General features: G+C 36.1%; 1 protein-coding gene across 6 annotated transcripts in view; it reads left to right on the plus strand.

Annotated features, from left to right (window-relative positions):
* Positions 1–22,220, plus strand: part of TRPC4 (transient receptor potential cation channel subfamily C member 4) — a 160,320-nt gene extending 138,100 nt beyond the window's left edge. For 2 of the 6 annotated variants that reach the window (XM_062195361.1, XM_062195365.1), the window contains 5 exons: positions 3,174–3,369; positions 7,063–7,257; positions 19,541–19,582; positions 19,935–20,024; positions 21,498–22,220. In XM_062195361.1, coding sequence (XP_062051345.1) covers positions 3,174–3,369; positions 7,063–7,257; positions 19,541–19,582; positions 19,935–20,024; positions 21,498–22,220 — 1,246 coding nt within the window. Of the gene's footprint in view, positions 1–3,173; positions 3,370–7,062; positions 7,273–19,540; positions 19,583–19,934; positions 20,025–21,497 lie in introns of all 6 variants that reach the window. The other 4 variants (XM_062195362.1, XM_062195360.1, XM_062195363.1 and 1 more) reach the window with 4 other exon arrangements.
* Positions 22,221–23,129: the final 909 nt, after the last annotated feature.

The following is a 23,129-nucleotide window of genomic DNA, read 5'->3' on the forward strand; positions in this document are numbered from 1 at the left end:
AATTCCTCAATGACACTTTCTCTCAGCACTTTTTAATGGGTTTAAATTCCCAAACGTTGTTTTTCCCTTGTTCAAGAATGCACCTGTTCTGTCTTCCCACTTGGCAGTATTTTATTCCTTTTCTCCGAATCCTACCTCAACTATGACTTTTCCAGGATCCCCTGTGTGACTCTGATCTCCAGGTGGGCACAAAATGTGATTCAGGCGATTTTGTGTCTCACTGTGCTTCTCCCTTCCCCTGCAAATGGAAGCTTCTTTCTGCTCTTTTCATATTTTCAGGTTGTTTCCTCATTAACGTGAAGAACAACATGTGACTAAAAGATACCAATACTTAGTCACTGAAATTATTCTATTTATAAAGTTAAGGTTGCAATCCTTGGTGAGTGGCTCTAATATAAAAAGAAGGGCCCTGCCACTGTGGCAGTTATTTTCTCATTAAGCAAATCTTTTCCATGTGTATTGGAGCTGTATTCCTAATTGCTGGAACTGGCCAATTAGCATCATATTTTATTCATTTTAATATTTATTCATGGTTATAAACTAACATAAAATATTCAGACAGGCCTTGTATTCATGTTTGCTCATCATGTTACTCCCATGGGGGAGAGGAAAATCTCAACTGTGGAATACATTACCTTTTAACTTGTTCAGTTTCTCCATTTGTGAATATTTAACCAAAAGCTTAGCTAATGTGAAAGCATGGTAGTGGGAAAATATCTTCAAAAAGCAACACACAAAACGTAAATACTTAACAAGGCAAAACTTCTTCCCATTGAAACGATCAGGATTTAGTCTTCAACATAGGTTTTGTGCCAAATATTTCCTACTGAAGTCGTGACAGTGTCTTAGTAATACAATCCACAGAACAAGGAAGATATTAGTCATATAAAGGCATTCTGAGAAGTAAGGTAACTAATGATGCCTGAATGTACGGGCAAAGTTGCTTTCCATAGATTTGGGGGTACTAATGATGAAAAACATTTCTAGAGGCAATGGCTTTCAAATGATAACCTATATTGCCTTTGCAAAAATTCATGTAAGAAATTATGATTCTTACAGAAATACCTTAACATCAAGGACTCAATTCATCTAAGCACTCAATATATTTTAGTTGTAAAGAATAATTCTGCAAATCTTACCAATGATTCATTTCACAGAAAAAAAAAAGGTAAATAAAAGAAAGAACACAATCTATAGATATTCACAGAATGTCCCTTATTGTAATTTCCCCTTTCAAATTCAAATTTTAGTCACTAAATACTTTGCCAAAAGGCTTGCTAACATTTCCTTAAAATTATCTCTTATTTAGTTAGAAGCAAGTAAGTCCTGTTCAACCATAGCAAACTACTTATTCTGCATCATTGCTATATTTGAGCATTTCAGAAAACCACTGCTATGGGATTTATGTGGTAATATTTTATATAATCTATTATATAATTTATACTGTTTAAAATGTTATTGTTTCTAAACTGCTATTCATGTCAGGGGAAAACTAACTAAATTATATTTGTATATTCACAGTGAGATACACAATATTTAGAAAGAAAGAACACAATAATTTCACATTAAATTTCAAAGGGCATTATTGTTAATTTTAGAAGTTGTCTTTAAGTTATTAAAAATAAAGAATTTAGGGCAAATGCCAAATTTACTTTTTCCTGAGAATTTTTCAAAGAGTAATTTCCAGTGGCCCTTGTCTCAGACTAGTGATTTGGACTTAATTCTAACTCTGTTGGGATCTGACATCTGGGATGTCCTTCAGGAATAAGTTATTACCACCATCCACAGTTCACGATACCTTAATGTGGAAAACACAACCTGACTGCAATTGATCAAATCAAGAGTAATTGATCTTACTACATTATAATAACCCTTTCTGTCATTTAACAGTTTTAGAAAGTTAATGTGAGGGGCCTTCAGAAAGTTGATGGAAATTTCATATTATGCAAAAAATTATGCATGGGTTTCAAAGAGTTTGCAGCAAACTGACATTTAATAAAATTTTAATTAATTAATTAATTAATTTTAAATGCTTAAATTTTATATTCTACAACTAGTTGTTTAATTAAAACATAAAACTATTGACTTTTTAAAGAAAGTAATAAATTTGGGAAAATTGAGTCTTAAATGCTAATTCAAGCATATTTAGCTAGATTCTTCTGGTTAGATTCTGGACTAGAGTCATGCACAGTTCTTTGATCCTCTAAGATCCTTGATCTTCACAAAAGCAGACCACAATGCCAAACCTAGCTGCAGGGAAAACAGGAGTAGACATAGTGTTAGGACATGGAATTTTTGATGTATGCATCAGCATGGATATGATTCTGTTACTCCATGTGTGTTCATTATCTATTCTCTGCTGCTTAGTTTGTACAGTCACAAATCATTGGCTTCCTTACTTCCAATCTCCCTAGCTCTATATCACAACTTCGTCATCACAACCCCTCCTGGAAACTACTTCAATTTCTTGTTATTTCTAAAGTAAAGTTTCTTAGAAAGGAAATCTGATCATTTTCACTTTCTACCTTCTGCCTCACATGACCTAAGCTTTAGGATATATCATTAATTAACTACCACTCAGGCCCCTAGGATAAACATCAATAAATTTTCTATTGAAAGAAGCAGATGATAAAAATTTTAGGCTTGGTGATATATGTACCTTGATGCAACTACCTACTTCAGCCATTGCCGCTACTGCAAAGAAAACAACAGAGAACAACACAAATGAGTGAAAGTGATTTGATAGAATTTCATTTATGACATTAAAATTAAAATTTGTTTAATTTTCAGGTGTCACAAAATATCACCTTTTTAATTTTTCCCAACCACTTGAGAAAACAAAATCCATTCTTAATTTCATGGCCTGCAGAAACTGGATTTGGTCCTTTTCTGTAATCCACTGCCCTTGGTTACTAACTGTAGTTCTCAAAGATATAGGAAACTTAAGTACACCTAGAAAAATCAAGTACATTGTTTATGCTAGTTTGATAAAAATGTCATTTAATTATTTTTACCAAATTTGATTTTATAATTGTCCTAAAAGGTTTTTCATACTGTTAATATGTATTTTTAAATGATCTACTATACATAATAGTTTCAAGTTCTAATGTTTTATCTTATTGTATAATGGCTCTATTGAAATCAATAATAGTGTTCTTTTATCTCCATTCCAGGTTATTTGAGACACTTCAATCCTTGTTTTGGTCTATATTTGGGCTCATCAATTTATATGTGACCAATGTTAAAGCACAGCATGAATTCACTGAGTTTGTTGGTGCCACCATGTTTGGGACATACAATGTCATCTCTCTAGTTGTCTTACTCAACATGTTAATAGCTATGATGAATAATTCTTACCAACTTATTGCTGTAAGTTGACTAACTTTATTTTAATTCAGTATTTCACCTGGAATATTCAGTTCCTAGCTCTACTCCATCTTGTTATTATAGGAAATAAAATCTATACATAGTTACCTGTTTTATAATCAGAATTATGTGTATATAATTAATTTGAAATTTTAGAGCAGTATCAACACCATATATAGTTATATACAGTATTATTATAGTTATGTCATTTTACATCTGATTATAAAATAAGCTAAATATCTTGCCATGATGTCATTGGCTGTAACAAGAAGAAAGAGATGTGTGACTCATAAACTGGCAGCTCTGTTGATGCAGTACCCATTGGGTTTGACGTCATCTCTGCCAATTTAACATACAGCTCAATATAAGCAAACTTGGGTCAACTTGACAAGATACAAAAAAAAATAGCTAATAGAGAAATCTGACAAGGGGAAAAAACCAGAATTTTCAGTTTCTTAAAGCTTACAAAAACAATGTAGCAGTAACCTTGAATTCTGAAGAAAAATACACAGTATGTATCTAAGTTGAAATCTGGAAATCAAAACACTTAGCTGAATGTTTTTATTCATTCAACCAATATTTATTGAGTAACAACACAACAATGGACAAGAAAGACAAAGTCGTTTATCCACTTGAAGTGATACATTTGTATGATCAGTAAGTAAAGCAACAAAGCAAAATTCATAAGGGAATGAAATATATTTCTTGGGACCTTCATATCTACACCTTAGATAAATGACATATAAGCATATTTTTTTTTTTGACAGGCAGAGTGGACAGTGAGAGAGAGAGACAGAGAGAAAGGTCTTCCTTTTGCCGTTGGTTCACCCTCCAATGGCCGCCGCGGTAGGCACGCTGCGGCTGGCGCATCTCGCTGATCCGATGGCAGGAGCCAGGTGCCTATCCTGGTCTCCCATGGGATGCAGGTGCCCAAGCACTTGGGCCATCCTCCACTGCACTCCCTGGCCACAGCAGAGAGCTGGCCTGGAAGAGGGGCAACCGGGACAGAACCGGCGCCCGGACCGGGACTAGAACCCGGTGTGCCGGCGCCGCAAGGCGGAGGATTAGCCTGTTAAGCCACGGCGATTTGAGACTTTGGTGGTTATCTTTTTTTTTTCAAGAAGTACTCTGAATTTTACTTAAACTATCTTTATGGGGGCAAATTTTTATTTTAAAGCAACGTCATTGATTTTTAAAAACAAACTGCCTGAAACTTGAGAATAGATTACTTTTATTTAACTGATTCACAAACTAAAGTATTTCCAATCCATAATAGTTCCTCTGGATAAGCCTTGCTCCTATGAGTTGAAGGTAAGTATCTGAACTTTGATATATAGAGCTTCATTTAAGCATCTTAAAATCTGAGAATTTTATAAATGGCCTCTGTATATTTGTTCCAAAATTTGAGTTTCTCTAGCCAACATATTGCCAAAATGCAATCCACTTTCCATAACATTTATAATATAAAAAAGATTAGAATTCCTACAATTATCAAGCTACAGAGAAGCTGGCAATAATTTGGATTCTATGAAACATTAAACCTCCCAGTTTCATCAAGAAGAGAACATTATTGAAGAATACTATAACATTTTATATTGTTTCTTTGTGGGGGGTATTTTTCTAGGTAACTGTGTTATAGATATTAGAATCATCTTCAAACTGTTACTTTTATTTAGCACAGACTCTAAAACTATTGAGAAGAGAACAGGCATTGAGAATGAGAGACAGATATGCTTCCCCAGCATCCTGTGCATGAAGCTCCCTTGGGACATGGGCAGGCGTTACATTTGACTTTCACCTATCCAATAACAGCAGAATCTAAACTGAGGGTTTTCTCTTTTCATCCCGCTATCCTGAACTCAATGTCATCCAGTAAAGCAAGAAAAATAAGGAATTTTAAACAATTAATAGACAAAATCAATCATATAGGACATAAACAAAGTCAGTTCTCATTCATTTGTTCATTGACAAATATTTATTGTGCACCTAGCACAAGACAGTTATACACATCAGTTTAAGGATGAGAATAAAAATGTCCCTGCACTCAAGAACAAAACAATCTGGTATGGAGAAAATATCAATAAATAATTTCAATACAGAGAATAGATATTGAATATATTGTGAAAGCATAAGAGACCTTTGATTTAAGTCAGAAAGAGGAGACAACCATGGATTAATGGGGGAGTCACAGCATGCTTTCTAGGAGATACAATGCTTAGTTACATTTAATATGTTGCCTTGGAGATGGAAGGTGGATAATGGAAGGTAGGTTTGGTCATCATCAGTTTATAATTTTTCATCTCCAGATCTTCTGATATACACTATTAGTGCTGCTGTCAGACTCTGGACCCATGAACAAAGGAATCATCTACTTAGAGCAATTATATAATATAATTAAATCAAGGTAACCCATAATTTGTGAGTTTCTCAGAATCAGAGTCATAAGCTGCTCTTGGGCCAACATTTTGTCTATTTTCTCCTAATGCAGAACAGTTGACCAGAAGCTATAAGCTTATCTAGAAAAAAAAAGAGAGTATGAGGGAGAGATAAGGAAGGAGAGGTGGGGAGAAAAAAGGAGAGGGAGTCTACATCTTTGCTTGTTTGTATCTGTGGGCAATTCATAAACCAAACATTTGCTCAGCAACAATGAAGACCATGCATTTTCCAGGTATGATGTTTCTTGTTCAATTCAGAATCTGTCTAGTATCTAAACCAAAATCCACATTGTGCAGAGTAGAAATGTATGTAGAACAAACGAACTCATTAGCATATAGCAGTTCAGATGTATTAGGATGAGGCAAACTCATGATCATTCTACTCCATAATCTGAGTTCTCTTTTAATTATTAATTATTTATAATTAGCTATTTTGAGTTTTAGATGCCATATATACACAGTTTCCACATCCTCTTACTTGCCAGATTTTCGGCTTAAATCAGATTTATGGCCAATTTAGGGAGAGACTGGCTGCTCTTTATCTGATCAAACAAATGTTCCAAAGTTTCCCCAGAGTTTAGTAAAGTGGAGTAACAAATGATGGAGAAATAGCTTCAGATTGTGGGCAACCAGTAACCATATTCCTATCTGATGACATTTGGACAAGGTTTTGTCTAGGTCCAATGCTGTGTCAGACAGGCCTTATTGTATACTTGTTAGAGAAACTTCTCTGAATTTCTGCCTGCGACTTGAAAGTGGGAAAAATTACTGACATGAAAACACATTCCCATAAGACTTTTCCTGGCAATGTGTCTGTGAAGGTAGCATCTACCTACACAAAGTATGAAGCCTGGGGTAAGACCTAACATCCTGTTTCTGGCCGGAACCTTATGAAGCTGAGCAAGCATGTACTTACAGTCCTAGAAATGTGGATTCATCTTAAAGTCATAATTGATCACTGCAGTCTTATTAGTGTGGAAGTTTTATAGGTATCTGTTTCACTGAAGAGAGAAGGATGAGAAGTGACATGAAAACTGTGACTTTACCAGGGAAGGCCACCAACTAAAGTGTGAGGATGACTGTGTCCAGGAGTTGGGTGTGATTTTAAAAGCAATTTAATTAATGTTCCTAGAACCACTCAAAGTTATAGGTGCTAGAATTAATGTTCCTAGAACCACTCAAGGTTATAGGTGCTCTGTGAGATTTATCTGTGAGATTTAATTAAGAAACCTGTCAGCAGTTGTCATGTTCTCCTATTCAGGACCATGCAGATATAGAATGGAAATTTGCTCGAACAAAGCTTTGGATGAGTTACTTTGAAGAAGGAGGTACGCTGCCTACTCCCTTCAATGTCATTCCAAGTCCCAAGTCCCTCTGGTACCTGATCAAGTGGATATGGACACATTTGTGCAAGAAAAAGATGAGAAGAAAACCAGAAAGTTTTGGAACAATAGGGGTAAGAACACAGCATGTTAGTATTACTCTTATTTTCCTTTATTGTGTATCTGAGCATATTTGTGTTCTGTATTGAATATTTTTAGATTTTTAGGGTTTTTTTTTTATCTTACTGAGTGTCATAAACATTTATTGCATATCTACCCTGGATAGGGTATGGTCTGAGTAATGAGGATTTTTTTTTAAAACCCACTGCCTAATAGCCAGACTTCACACAGCAGGACACACCCCATCCCCTGGTCCCACTAATCACCAGCACTCTATCTTTTTCTACCTTAACTTCTGATTTTTTTTTAGAATTGTAGCAGCAGGTAATTTTTGTCATTCCATACTTTTTGTTCCTCCCTCTGGAATGTGAGCGCTGACAAGAGGGCATTGTTTTGATCGCTTCATATTCCTAGGTCCTTGCATAGAGTGTGTTATGCTTCTTAAAAATTCTCAAATGATCAAATGAATTTTATAACTTAAATGTGCCATGCCAGATGTCAACTGTGATTTCCAAATATGATTAATACTCAACATGTTGCTTCTACTTCTTATCATATTAGATGCCAAGAAGTTATGTTTTTAAGCTATTAGGAATGCTCAGAGCCATGCTCTTGGCATACTGGAAGATTATAATTCTTTTGGAAATTTCTTTTATATTGGAAATTAACAGTTCAAGCACTTCCAGCAGAAAATGCAGCCAAACCATTAGCATGGGATAAAGTATTTTCCACTCAATGCTCACATTGTCTGCTAGTTTTCAAAATTCTCATAGCAATGCTTTAGGAATTAACACACTAACTTTCATTGGTCACTTTGACTTCTCAAAAATTGTCTTGAGAATATTTTAAATGTCTTTATATTAGAATAAGTCATATTACATGTTACATCAAATTAAAAATAATATTAATTTGTTTTTAGTTGTATTTAACATAGTCTTGATTGCTAGTTATGCCTTATGTGATCCTTCTCACTCAATGACTTCATCACCTACCAGGCATTGTTATGAGCACCCAAAAGGGCTTCCGCCTACTGTGAGTCCATTGATTTTCCTGTCATCTCAGTAAGAATTCAAATTATAAAGAGAAATTGACTGGAAGCACATATTGCACACAGAGAGGTGTTAGCAGTGACAGTCATTCTTTCCTATAAACTCACCCATGAGCTCTAGGGACTACATTTTGGAATATATTTGATTTTATCAACTGATGGCTTTCCTTGTACTAATTTATGGACTGTGTCCTTGGCCTTAGAAAGCAGTAAAATTGCTTCAAGTTTTTTATTTGTCTGTTAAGGGATGTTAAATGCAAAAAAATTTTAAATGGTTATAGAATAAGTGTAATGAACAGAATAAACTTTATTATATTTAATAAGTAATCATTGCCTGTGTCCCATGTGCCAGTAATTGAGCCAGAAATTGGAGAGTAGAAGAAAAAACAAATGCTTCATTTCCATCCATGAGGACTCATTCAATGTAGGAGACACAGAATTCAGAACATATTGCTATAACGCATGATACACATTTAATAATGTAATTTAGTTATATGTAAAATGTTATGAGAAATAATTAATATTCTCTTTGAAAGGTTTCAGGGAACCAACTCTACTCACTCTCTTCCAGATCAAAGCACACTTCTCTTTGTCTCATCCTTAAATTAGCAAGAAATTTTAAAATCTACTGTGGGAAAGATATTTTTGGTTAATAGCATCTTAATACGGTACCTCTGATAAGAGTATTTGTATGTACAAAGATCTGAGCCCAAAAGGTAGGGAAGAAGGGCCTACTTACCAAAGAAATGTGTCTTTCATATTTTAATTTCAGGTAATAGGAAAAGGCAACTTGGATTTTTAAAATGTCTTGATACTTATAACCAGAAATTTGGCTCCTTTAAGATTTCCATCCATGTCACTGTCCACTCTGCCTGTCAAAAAAAAAAAAAAAAAGTATCCATCCATGTTGTTAATTAAAAGAATGGAGAACCTCTCCATGAAATTGATTCCAAACCTCCCAATTTTGAATCATTATTAGAAACATGTGACCATCATTTAGATGCAGAGTGTCAGATTGTTCTTTCTATTAAAGAAATGATGCACACTTTTCAGATGGAGAAAGTCAGTGGCATAAGTTAAAGAGCTTTCTTTTTATATACTGTGTGTCTCAATAAAATAAATTTCTTTTTATGTCTCTATCCCTAAGTTTGATATCATTCAAAATTGAGACATATCATTGATATGTCTCATATCCCTAAGTTTAATATCATTCAAAATTAATTATGACTACATTCATTTCTTTACTTCATATGTAAATTTTACTAATCTTTGACAATGGGTATTTTGATACTTGGCAATTTATGCCACATTAAATCAATATCCTGAGTCATGTCTCTCTTTTCTCACCTCTTCCCATTTTCTACCTGTGTATTCTTCTTCTCCAAGCTAGGGCCTTGAGGAAGCAACAGCCTACTCAAGTTCAACACCACCCAAATCTACTCTTTCTCAGGACTGAGTTTCCAGATAGAGAAAAATGTAATATTTTGGTTTTCATACTTTTAGTTGAGTTTTATACAGTTTTATTATTGGAGCTAAATAATGCCTAGGGTTCATAGAGAAACTCTTGCCTATGAAAAATATAAACAAATGAAAAGTAAACAAGATGGTTATAATACTATTAAAGGAGTTAAAAGAAAAAATAATGTCAAAAAGTAATTGATTTTGCTGTGAATTCATTTCAAGTTAGTTACTCTTCCTGATAATGCATTGAGTAGACACAGAAAGACAAGGAGACACATATGATATTCATTAATGTAAAGGTGATATTGAAGTTCCAATAACAGTCACTTTGAAAAACCAAAACATGGCTTAGAACATAGTGTTACAGTGGCCAGTTGTGGTGCAACAGGTTAAACAACCATTGGCAACACTGGCAGCCCATATTGGAGTGCCAGTTAGAGTCCTGGTGTTCTGTTTCCAATACAGCTCCCTGTTATAAACCCATGTTGGAGACATGGTTGGAGTCCTGGCTCCTGGCTTCATCCTGGCCCCGTCAGGCTATTGAATTCATTGGTGGGGTGAGGCAGCAGATGGAAGGTCTCTCTCTCCCTCCCTCCTGCACCTGTCAGTCTGCCTTTCAGATAAATAAGTATCTTAAAAAGAAGAAATATATATATATATATATATATATATATATATATATATTGCTCCATTACACTCCAAATGGAGCTCAGAAATAATTTAACTCAACCATATCTTTTGAAAGAGAACCACTTGCCCAGTGTCTGAGGGTCCCTTAGGGACAAAACTGGTGGTAGGGTAGTTGTGGGAAGGAAAGGATTTTTATTTCTGAATCCAATGAGCTTTCCATTGTTCTCTCTTGTTTCCCTGAAAAGACTGATGAATATGTAACAATACCTTCCATATTGTATTTTCATCTGATTTTTCTCTACAGCTTTTGCAGCTTCTATCATTTCCTTAAGCTGTCTCTTTATTCCTGTATTCCAAAGCTCCTTGTTTTACAGGCTCGTGTACCTTCTGCTTTTATCTGTAACTTGCTAATGTTTATGCTGCATTATTGAGTAGAAAATTGGAGCTCAACTGGAGATTATCACGTTCCTTGACGTATTCTTTTGAAACTTCCCATTTGTGCTTGACTCACTAACACTTGTCACCCAGCAGCTGCCTGAATGTCATGCTGTGCTAATTCCATTCACATTCCCAGGAAGAACCTGAGACCCATGTCCAGGATGCTGCATAGGCCATTTTCTAGGAGCCCATTGGTAAACTCATCTTTGCATTTCATCTCTACAAGTATGACTTCCTGGTAATATTGATACCACCAACCCTGAAGACTCAATAACTCTTATGATTTTGTTTTTAACTTTGGATCCCTTAATTTGATCGGAAGTTCTGGGTAAATTAATCTTTCACTTGACTGCCTTATGGAGGAAGCAGAAATGAAGCAGAAATGCTTTATTATTGAGCAAAAAAAATTACACTAGGAAGCAAACCCATTATTGAGAGAAGACTTGAAAATTTCATCAAAAGGGCAGCTTACTGAGAGCACAACAACCAAATGAGCAACATACACTGGATTATGATTTTTTTGGTATTACTTTTTGTTAAATTTTTTTGCTTGCTTCTATTTTATCTGTACATATTCTTTTTCCTGTTAAAACACCAGTTCTCAAACTTTAGAATAATCAGGAATCTCCATTTTAACAAGTTCCTGTTTGGAGCTTTGATTAGAAATGCCTATCAAAGAATGCAACGAGGCTTGTGTTGTGATGGAGCATTTTAAGCCACCACTTGGGAAGCTTGGAAAGCCAACCTCACATATGGGAGTTGCTGGTTTGAATCCCAGCTACTCTGCTTCTGATCCAACTCCTTGCTAACACTCCTGGGAAACAGTGGATGGTGGCTCAAGTGCTCAAGTTCTTGTGACCCACAAGGGATAACCTGATGGAGTTCTTGGCACCAGCTGTTTCAACCATTTGGGAAGTGAACCAATGGATGGAAGATCTCTCTGTGCCACCTTGTATTTCAAATAAATAAATAAATTTACTGAACCATAAAATAACTCTTAAGATTTTTCATAAAATTATAGAAACATTTCTTTTTAACCTTGCTAGTTTTATTTTCCACTTTCTAGTTTCCTCTCAGGTGCATAGTATAAGGTATACATGAAACATTATCTTTGGCAAGATCAGTAAGTATCACTCAGCTGTAGGCTGCACAGGGACTATTCATTCCATACCAATTACATGGTTAAGTCACTGCAAGAGAATTAGAAACTGCTCGTGCCACTAATCATCCATGCAGAAAGAAATCTAATAGTATCTGCCTGTGAGAACTCATTTTTAGTGGTTATTTGTCAAAATGTATACTGCTTTAATCTTAATGATTCTCAATAGGCCCAACTACAATTCTTACAGATATGAATATGACAGTACAGGAGTTTTCATCCATGTCTGTCTCTAGATCCCTAAGTGACTTCTGGAAGATTTGCTGGCAGAGCCTTTTGGTTACACTTTCTTTCCCAAGGAGGAATGGAGAGGAATTAATTACTTGATATCTCTGGTGTCTCAAGAAGCAAAGTCCCAAATGTTTGGTTTGACAATCTGACACTCAGGAAGTTTACAGGACTCATTTTTTTATGCTCAGAAGGTTTGTATTTAAATAACACAGAGATGCATGCTGAAACATTGGAGAAAGTGTGTTTATGGAGAACAATATGTAGCTCCATCTGTAGTGGAGCCATGCCTCAATTTTTAGAAAAAAAAAGATTCCAATCTGCATAGGTCTCTTGTCTTTTTACCTTTTTAAAAGAACACAGCAAGAAACATCCCTTAAGGGATTCACTGAGCACAGTAAAGACAAAAGGGCATAATTCATGGGCTGAAAATCAGTAATAGATCAAAACCAGAGTGGAAATGAGAGAAAACAGTGCTGAAAATTGACTGCATGGAACTTGCAATGAGCAGTGAGCCTGGCATTCCACACAGTGGACCTGGAAGGAACCAGCAGTGCAGAGCCAGAAAACATCATGACCGATTCCCCAGTCTCTTTCCTGCTGCAAACTCCTCACTGCTCTAAAGCATCCTGACACTGTATGGAAACCTAGAGTGTCCATGCAGCAGCAGAGGTTTCTTACTAGTTGAGCCTTCCCTTAGCATTAGTTTTGTGATCACATTCCATTGTCTTGCCCGGACAGATCAGGTGGAAGCTGCCAGTTGTGTTATGCTAATGCTGATGTTAATGCTACACACAGGTAGGCCCTCAGCACATTCCTTGAAAGCCACCCTGCCAAGGAACATTCCACACACAGTCTAGTGACTTCCTATGTAATTTACAAAGAGAAGTGCCAACTTAAAGTGAACTTCTTATAAGTGTCTTTTCTAGGCATCCAGCTAAAGAAGGAAGGTATTTGATTGACCATTGTGGTCCATTTTATTCTGCCATAAACACAACTGACAGCCAATCTATTTTTTTTTTCTTTTAAAGCTGCAAAATACAAGTCTCCTAACTTCTCAGTAACATTGTGAACATGAGATCACTCATTCAGAAACTCTCTTCTACCATACTGTAATTCTACTTAGGTTATTATTTTTTATTAAAGTAGAGAACCTGAACAATGCTGATTACATTACCAGCCATAGTCTGACACGTGAATGGTTTAAATGTTTTAGAAAACTGTCCCTTACTCACTTAGATATCCCTGAATGAAATGTGTCATTTATGTTATTTTTTAAAGATTTATTTATTTATTTGAAAGGCAGAGTTACAGAAAGGCAGAGACTGAGAGAGTAGAGAGAGAAAGAGAGAGAGAATCTTCCATCCTCTGGTTCACTCCCCAAATGTCTGCAATGGCCAGGGCTGGGCCAGGCTAAAGCCAGAAATCAGTGGCTTCCTCAGGGTCCCCCAAGCAGGTGCAGGGGCCCAAGCACTTGGGCCATCTTCTATTGCTTTCCAAGGCATTTTATCAGGGAGTTGGATCAGAAGTGGGACATCTGGGAGTTGAACAAGTGCCCATTTGGGTGCCAGCACTATAAGCAGTGGCCTTACCCACTATGCCACATCACCGGCTTCTATTTGTGTTATTTTTATAAACATAAATTAAGCAATTCTCCTATTCTTGCCTATCTAGTAATAATTAAATATGTAATGCTTTTTCTTATGGTAATAAAATCCCTTTCAAATTCTGTTTATTTTCACCTGATGAAAAGATCACAGACATTTCAAATGTCATTGACAGTTCTTTTATATAGTATGTAAAGATGTCATTGATTTTCAAAAATTATTGTTATGTTTATTGCAAGTAGTATATGTTTTTTGGGTTGTGTCCTTCCCCATCTCCAGAAAAAAAAATAACTTAAAGATCGATGAACATCCTTACCCCTTGGGCCTCAGAACATGATCTTTTGGAAACAGGACCAGTGTGGATGCCATTAGTTAAGACAAGTTCAAACTAGAGTAGAGGCCTTTTAAGAATGTCGGCATGTGACAACACAGAGATAAAATAAAATCATGTGAGATGGAGGCAGAGATTTCTCAATGACTCAGCTGCAGACTAAGAAGCACCAAGGATTAACAGTCACCACCAGAAATTAGGAAACGTCTTACCTACCTGATGTCCATGGAAGTTAAACTTTCATCACATGCCACAGCACTACTCACTACTGCCAATGCCTAGTAACCCCTGAAATCACGGCCATGTAAGATTCTGCATTAAGGATCCATGCTAACAACTTAATCCATATAATCTTGGCAGCACCAAACCTCGAAGCTGTACTTCAGGAAGCCCCATTACATGTCTTTCCCCTTCAAGCCCCAGCAGAGTTGCTCACCCTGTTCTGATCTTCTAAAATGCCTGTACATCCTGCCTGTCCAAATCCTACAAAGATTCTGCCTGTCCAACCTAAAACCCTGTTTCCTGTTTGAAAGCTGTTTTTGATCCTTTCCTTATCCATTATCTGTACTCAAATAATGACCTTACAGTCCTCTCATGTTTTAATCTGCATTTTACCCTCTTCTGTAGTCATTCATGTTCTTGGCATTCTTCCTTGTAGACTAAATGCTATTTATGGGCAAAAGTCTGTTATACTCACTTCTGGTTCCTTACAGCCCACTGTCATGAATATGTAGTCACTTAACAAAGATGCCTTCGATTGATCCTAAAAGCTAAGAGCCGTGATAGAGAAATTCACACAGGAAAAGCTGCAGAGGTCATTGCAAAACTTCAATGCTATCCAGAGACATTCAACACACATTTAAGCTCTTCCAAAAGATGATTGGCTACAGAGTTCATATTATATCTACCCCCTTACTCTATTATTTGTATGAAAATTACCTACTTTTAAACTTCTGTAAGGCCAAGGAGAAAGACATCCAATTATTTATCTGAGAGATAGGCTCTCCACAAACATGAAATGCCATGAGAATCACACAGAGACAATTACACTTCATTGCATTCTTCTACTTCTTCAACAGTAATCCTGATGCATACCAGACTATGCAGTTTGGAATCTAAGAATATTTCTTAATATTTATTTTAACATTTTATTCCAAAGACAGAGATACAAGGAGTGAGAGTGACGGAGAGTCACAGAGACCTTCTGCGAGCTGATTCACTACTCAAATACCTGTAGTACCCAGGACTGGACAAGATTGACGCCAGGAAGCTTGGAACTCCATTCAAATCCCCCACATGAGTGGCATGGGTCCAAATATTTGAAGTATCATCTGCTGCCTCCCAGAGTGTGCATTAGCAGGAAGCTGGAATAAGGAGTGGGACAGAGACTCTAACCCAAGCACTCCTAAGTGGTGTCCTATCTACTGCATCAAATGCTCATTCCTGAGAACATTTTTAAAAATATTTTTTATGCAGAGCTTGCATTGTGGTGTAGCAAGTGAAGTTGCCACCTGCAATGCTGGCATCACATATGGGGACTTGTTTGAGTCCCAGCTACTTGATCTAATTACTTGTTAATGGCCTGAAAAAAAAACACAGAAGATGGCTCAAATGCTTGGGCCCTTGCAGCGATGTGGGAGACCTGGATGAAGCTCCTGGCTCCTGGCTTCTGGCTTCTCCATGACTCAGCCCAAGCTATTGCAGCCATATGGGGAGTGAACCAGCAGATGAAGATTCTCTCTCTCTCTCTTCCCTCCGCCCCCTATAACTGTGATTTTCAAATAAATAAATAAATTCTTTTGTAAACAGAAGGAAGGAAGGAAGGAAGGCCAGCCAAAGTAAGTTATGTGGTTGGATTGTGACCTAGCAGTGAAGCCTCCAGTTAGGATGCTGAGCTCCATGTTGGGTTGTCTGTCTTCAGTATCTGGAGGTGGCTCCTCACTTCAGCTTCCTGCTGATAAATACTGTATGAGGCAGCAGTGATGGCTCAGGTAGTTGGGTCCCTGCCCACATGGGAGACCAGATTGTATTCCCAGTTTCTGGCTTCCACTGCCCTGCAGTAGGAGTTGTGGGCTTTGGGTAGTAAATCAGCACTCTCCCTCTCTTTCTCAAATATGTAATATACAAAATATGCTAAATTGTATTACTAATAGGGAAGGAGGAAAGGGGAATGGATGGGAACTAACATTAGTGGTAGATGCCTTCGATCTCTAATCTCATTTAGTCTTCAAAATTACCCAATGAGTTTATCTACATCTTCAAAATTAAAACAAAAATGGGAAAGGTGCAAGGCATCAGAGAACTCCCCATCCTGGCACAGTAACCTTTAAGCCCAGATGTACAACCTAAATCCATGTTCTTAACATTTCAGTGTAATACCTCCCGGAAAACAGGAAACTAAAAGCAGAATTCATAGTGGTAATGGTCACTAAAACTTGAATCTGGTCTGTGGTGGCAATAGGAGAAGGGAAGACTGAATAGATGATGGTTATATGAGCTTCATAACTTAGTGGCCATTATATGGCAACTGTGCATTGCAAACATTGTGGGTTTGATATTCAGAAGATGGTTAATATTATCCACTTCTATTTTCATAGCCAGTATGTTGAAGCTCAATTTCATAATATAATCTCACAAGACTGAACATAGTCTATAGTATTAACATTGTCAGTGGACTAAATTGTAACAAGTTAAAGAACTTAATTGGTTGTTTTCAATTCTAGATTGGACAGCACTTATTCCACAAATTAGTGTTGCAATGAATCAAAGAAAGCTGGTTATATAGATGAAAAGGACTAAAGGAATCATAAACAAAAAGTAAAAATAAAATTGGTCATTTCAAATTATTTTCCTTGTAAACTGGGGACTAGGAAGCAGAACAATAAAAAAAAATAGCTATGTTAACACCAGGTTACTTCAGAATGCCTTTTTTTTTTTAAAGATTTATTTATTTATTTGAAAGTGAGAGTTACACAGAGAGAGACCGAGAAGCAGAGAGGGAAAGAGAGAGGTCTTCTATCCGCTGGTTCACTCCCCAATTAGCCTCAAGGTCAGAGCTTTGCCAATGTGGAGCTAGGAGCTTCTTCTGGGTCTTCCACGAGCCTGCAGGAACCCAAGCACTTGGACCATCTTCCACTGCTTTCCCAGGCCACAGCAGAGAGCTGGATCGGAAGTGGAGCTGCCAGGTATTGAACCAATGCCCATATGGCATGCCGGCACTGCAGGCAGAGGCTTAACCCACTGTGCAACAGCACCGGCCCCAGAATACTCTTTTGGTGTAAGGATTGAGGTACGGGGAACTGAATTATCATGCCAACTGTAGCTGTCCTGTTACGGAATTCGCCTGTTATCCCTCATAATCTGACTTCTTTGAAGATCAGATAAATAGCCCCATTTCAGCAAGGTGATAAAGAAATTTAGCATCAGTTACTCCATTTTGGTTTTTAACTTATTCTTCTTGAGTCTAATGCAGGAACTTAGTTCAAACAATGACCTCCTGCAGTTTTTACTTAAAACTATGTAGGAATGGAAAATAATTCACTGACAAAAACAACTAACTGTATTATTAGGCTGTGGAAATTGAATAACTCCTGAAAGTTATAACTTTCTATGTTCTCTCTTTATAACACAATGTTTTGATTTTTAAAAATGCTTTTCTATGAAAATTAATCATGGAATTAATTATTTAAAAATCTAGTCTGTTATCTCTTTGTATTTGTAAAATCTTTAACTTTGTATTAGAGTAAGGTTTTACTAAAGGAAAGAAAGCTTATACCCGTTTTATACTAAAATGTGTACAGTATATTTTACTTAGTACTCATCATTCTGTGACTCTGTCATCCTTAATTTTTGTTTAGGGTCAAGGAAACCGAAATCTTAACTTCATACTGCTCTTTGTTGAAAATGCTTCATGAGAGTTTTAAAGGATTCTGGAAAATGTGAAATGCTATACAACACCAAAACAATAATAATACACTAGACTAAAATTCTTTCTATACTGAATTCAGTTTCTATCTACTTAAATCATGGAAAACAGACCTCCTGCATAATATTCAAAATGAGAGTGTTGTGGACACTGATGTACAAGTTGCTTTAGTCGTTTTGGTCATTTTAATTGTAGAAGATATGGAAGGACTGTGTTTCCTCCTGGAAGTGTTTTTATGTTGGGTTTTAGCACAGCAGTGTCTCAACAGGAATCAGACACCTCCATCTGGTGGTACAGTCATAAAATTTCAATGGTCTATTTTCATAAAGTATTCTAATATTGTGTTGGTTTCAACTTTCTAGTTTTTACATTACATTAATCATACTGAAAATGTATTTGTCATATAAAAGTGAATAATAAAGTAAACAATTGATAAGTTTTATGAAGCTGAATTTAAGCATTATCTTATCCATCCCTACACCTCACTACCAATCATAAAACACAAATCTGCTCTTACGCGAGAGGAAATAATAGAATTTTTCCTGTCTCTCTAAAAGAAAAGAATTCTTTTAAATTGTTTGATTTTTGAATAATATTATGTCAAAGTGATGCAAGCACAACTCTTCAAAATTCTATTTTATAAACCTACAATTAAGTATCTAGTAAGGAATAAGACCAAAAACCTTTTTAAGACTCCATTTGTGTTATCTGTTTTTCTTTCTTATATTTTCCATTCTAATTCCCTTTTATAGAATCATTTTCCTTAGGATATTGTGGCCAGTTTTCTTTCTTAAGAATCAATACTGTTATTTATTCAGTATGCACAAATCTGGGATTATGGTAGCCTTTTCTAACACTTTTAGAATATTTATATAATTTTTAATTTATCATTTCAGCATCATTGATTTTTTACTCAATTTATACTGAACTTTCTTCTGCTATTAAACATCCCCTCCAACCCCCGAATTCACTGCTCTGTGCCATCCTCACTTCTGCTCTCAAAACCTTCTGATTTCCTCACAATGGTGGATGGGATTCACATTTGTTACAAAAAGTGATAAGCTAGTGAATGTGATGCTTGAACACAATCTTTGGCTAATTTTTTTTATTTTTTTTTTATAACTCAACCATGTGATTAAACAGGAATCTCCTCTTAATGTTTGGTGTTTCTTTTATTTGATATGTCCCATCCCTGTCTCTTACCATCATTTCAAATGATTCTGAGCATGTGTCAAGTGTGATTAGCTAATTCTCTACCATCCTTTATCTAATATTTGTGTCATAATTAACTTACTCTATGTTTTAAATGTCCTACAGGACATGTATTTGTACTTGATTCTTTCTGTTCATTCATTCTTTTGATTCTAGTGAAGTATCCATTGCTCACTCTCAGGTAGAACTCTCACTTTAGGGGAATGAAAATAGAAATATACCAATATAACCAAAAGGGAAATTTTCCTCTCGTTTCAGAGGAGAGCTGCTGATAATTTGAGGCGACATCACCAATATCAAGTAAGTTATCCTTGTACTATTTTCTTGAAATTTACATTAAAATAAACCAGCCCCCTCTTTTCTTTATTTTAAACTTTTATTTAATAAATATAAATTTCCAAATGACAGCTTTTGAATTACAGTGGCTTTTTCCCTGTTACCTCCGTCCCACCCACAACCATCCCATCTCTTGCTCCCTCTCCCATCCCATTCACATGAAGATTCATTTTCAATTATCTTTATATACAGAAGATCTATTTAGTATATACTAAGTAAAGATTTCAACAGTTTGCACCCTCTTTTCAAAACTGATTCAAGAGCAACATCATATTTACTCACTAAATATCAACACTGTTGTTCTAAAATGCCTCAGGAAGTTATGAGGAACCTGGTGAAGCGATACGTTGCTGCAATGATTAGAGATGCTAAAACTGAAGAAGGCCTCACTGAAGAAAACTTCAAGGTAATCATTTTTATTTTCTCCGTAAGAGACAGATTCTACCGAAGACGTGACCAGATACAGCACATTAAAAATCAGAGCTAGAAACTCAGCCATGTGTTCCAGCAAGCCTGTGTACCTCCTGATTTTTAAATTTAAATTATCTCTATTGAATTGTAAATAAATAATAAATAAATAAAAAGTGAGTGGTAAAAGTTCTTCTCAAAATAAATTGTTTTGAAACATACTTAATCCAAAATGTCAAGGAGACTTACTGAGAGGCAAAGAAAATCCTATTGCCTCATGGCACATGTTCATTCTGACTTGCTAATCCCAGCAATGCTCTACTGAGTGAGTCTTCGTTTTTGAAATTTCAGCCCAATTTCTATATCTGAAACATTTAATAACCAACACACTAGCAAGAAAAAAAAAATCCCTCTGTGTGCTCTGCATCTCTTTGATAGCTAGGAATTTAAGGTATGAGTTTAATTGTAACTTGTAAACTTAGTTTTTTTTCTTTTGAAGATTTTCTAAAAATAATTCTATCAGAAAAAAATAACTAAAATATATAGTATACATTTGAAAATTTGTATAAAATAATTTGACCTTGTTGCATGACTGTTAGTGATTTTGGAAGAATGATTCAAGTCAATAAATGCTGGCAAAACAACAAATTTTTTTTTTAAAAAAGCATGATAGGAGATCTTTACAGAGAAAGCCACAGGTTTGACAAACATAATGAAGACAGGGAGCCAGATAATAGATAAATTGCAATATTGAAAGCACAGTTCAAAAAATCCAAAATGTTCTTAGCAGCCACAAATTCGGATTTTGAAGTTTAAATGACTTGCATTGATTTGGAAGGAAGGTTGGAGTCAGGAGGCCACCAAGAGGGCCACCATCAGGCTAGGACTGACGACTTAGCTATCCAAAAAAGATAAGGGACAAGGATGGATCTAGGAAATGCTGCTGACCTGAGCACTTTCTAGGATTTAGAGCATGGCCTAGACACAGGAGTAACGTCATCTCCTGGATGGTAAGCCATGGGGAGGAAGGGGAAGTAGCTGCCAGTTCTCAGAAGAGTGATTCTACTTTATTTGGTTCTGGATATCCCTTTGGAAAGAAAAGTGTGCCAATCTTAAACATCTTATGAAGTACACCCCTGAGAGAGCATGAAGCGACTTAACAGTATACTGTAGAGAAGAAATATTTGAAACTGTAGTCCCAAAGAAACCCAACATGTGCAACTACACAGTGATGGAAAAGAGAACTACTCCTCTTTCTTGCTACAACAACCTTAGAAAGTTTCTCCTTACAAAAGAATCCAATAGGGAGATTGGTAAACTGGGGATTCTACAATAGAACCCAAGAACAGTAGATTCCTAGTTCTTACAAAGGAGTGAGAATATTTTAGACCCACGTGTGAAATGAGAAAATGATGTTTCCTAATGGTTCTTTTGGTAGTCACAACCTAATTGTTCTTTAAATTTCACTTAGGAACTAAAACAAGACATTTCTAGTTTCCGCTTTGAAGTTCTGGGATTACTAAGAGGAAGCAAACTTTCCACAATACAATCGGCAAATGCCGCGAAGGAGGCTTCTAACTCGGCTGACTCAGATGAAAAGAGTGATAACGAAGGTAATAGCAAAGACAAGAAAAAGAATTTCAGCCTTTTCGATTTAACCACCCTGATTCATCCAAGATCAGCAGCAATTGCCTCTGAACGACATAACATAAGCAATGGCTCTGCCCTGGTGGTGCAGGAACCACCGAGGGAGAAGCAGAGAAAAGTGAATTTTGTGACCGATATCAAAAACTTCGGGTTATTTCATAGACGGTCAAAGCAAAACGCTGCTGAGCAAAATGCAAACCAAATCTTCTCTGTTTCAGAAGAAGTTGCTCGTCAACAGGCTGCAGGACCACTTGAGAGAAATATTCAACTGGAATCCCGAGGATTAGTGTCACGGGGTGATCTGAACATTCCTGGTCTCAGTGAACAGTGTGTATTAGTAGACCATAGAGAAAGGAACACGGACTCACTGGGTTTACAGGTAGGCAAGAGAACGTGTTCATTCGAGTCAGACAAGGTGGTGGTGGAGGACACTGTTCCCATTATACCAAAGGAGAAGCACTCAAAGGAAGAGGATTCTAGCATAGACTATGACTTAAGCCTCACCGACACAGTCACCCATGAAGATTACGTAACAACGAGATTGTGATACTTGAAGGAGGAAGTGTTTACCATACCTATACATATTTCCTATAGTGCTCGGGGTGTGGGGGGGAAATGTTTAAAATTAAATTAGCAAATGCTAAATTACACTTTATAGCATTTATCAACTGTGGCATATTAACCTGTACCATGTTTAAATAAGGCAAAAGCAACCAAGAGTCCTTCTGTTTTGTAGCCTGCTTTTGCTTTCACAATTTGTTTTACAATTGTTTTTGTTAATAAATAAATGCACCTTGTATTCTTGTACTGTTGCAATAACCCACAGAAAATTTTTAGCTATCTTTTACAATTAAAACAAGTGCAATTTACTCCATGTGGTAGTTGACTCCTATAATAGATATTTTTATATGCGAAAAACAATGTAGCCAAAATATTAGAGCTTTTCATAATTGGGGGGTGTCTCTAGGGGTGATTACACTTCACGCAGTCCTACAGATTCATTTTAAAATATAAATATTGCTGAATTGTAAGAACATGTAAGTAATTATAATAAAATTGAAACAAACAAGACTTCTTATCATAGAGTCAGAACCAATCCTCTCTTAAAATAGAAGTCCCATATACTTTGTAGGCTTTTAGATTGTTCCAGTATTTATTACCAGTAAGTAAAAAATTTGTTTTAATAAAATTAGATGACTGACTATTTTTAAGGGTATTTTGTCAGGAAAAAAAAAAAGGTTGGTTCTTCATTTTAAAAAAAAATTACCTGATTCAAATTAACTATCATGAGCATAATATGAACCTTTATGAATAACTGAATTACAAAAAAGTGGCATAATCACTCAGTGACATAAAAGAATAAGTTAGACTCATTTAAATACCTTAAACAAAGCAAGTTGTTTTGAAACCTACAGCAGTCAACTGACAAAGAGTTCATTCTCACAATTAAACTGTA

Source organism: Lepus europaeus, chromosome 6 (assembly GCF_033115175.1).
Source record: "Lepus europaeus isolate LE1 chromosome 6, mLepTim1.pri, whole genome shotgun sequence".
Classification (NCBI taxonomy): domain Eukaryota; kingdom Metazoa; phylum Chordata; class Mammalia; order Lagomorpha; family Leporidae; genus Lepus; species Lepus europaeus.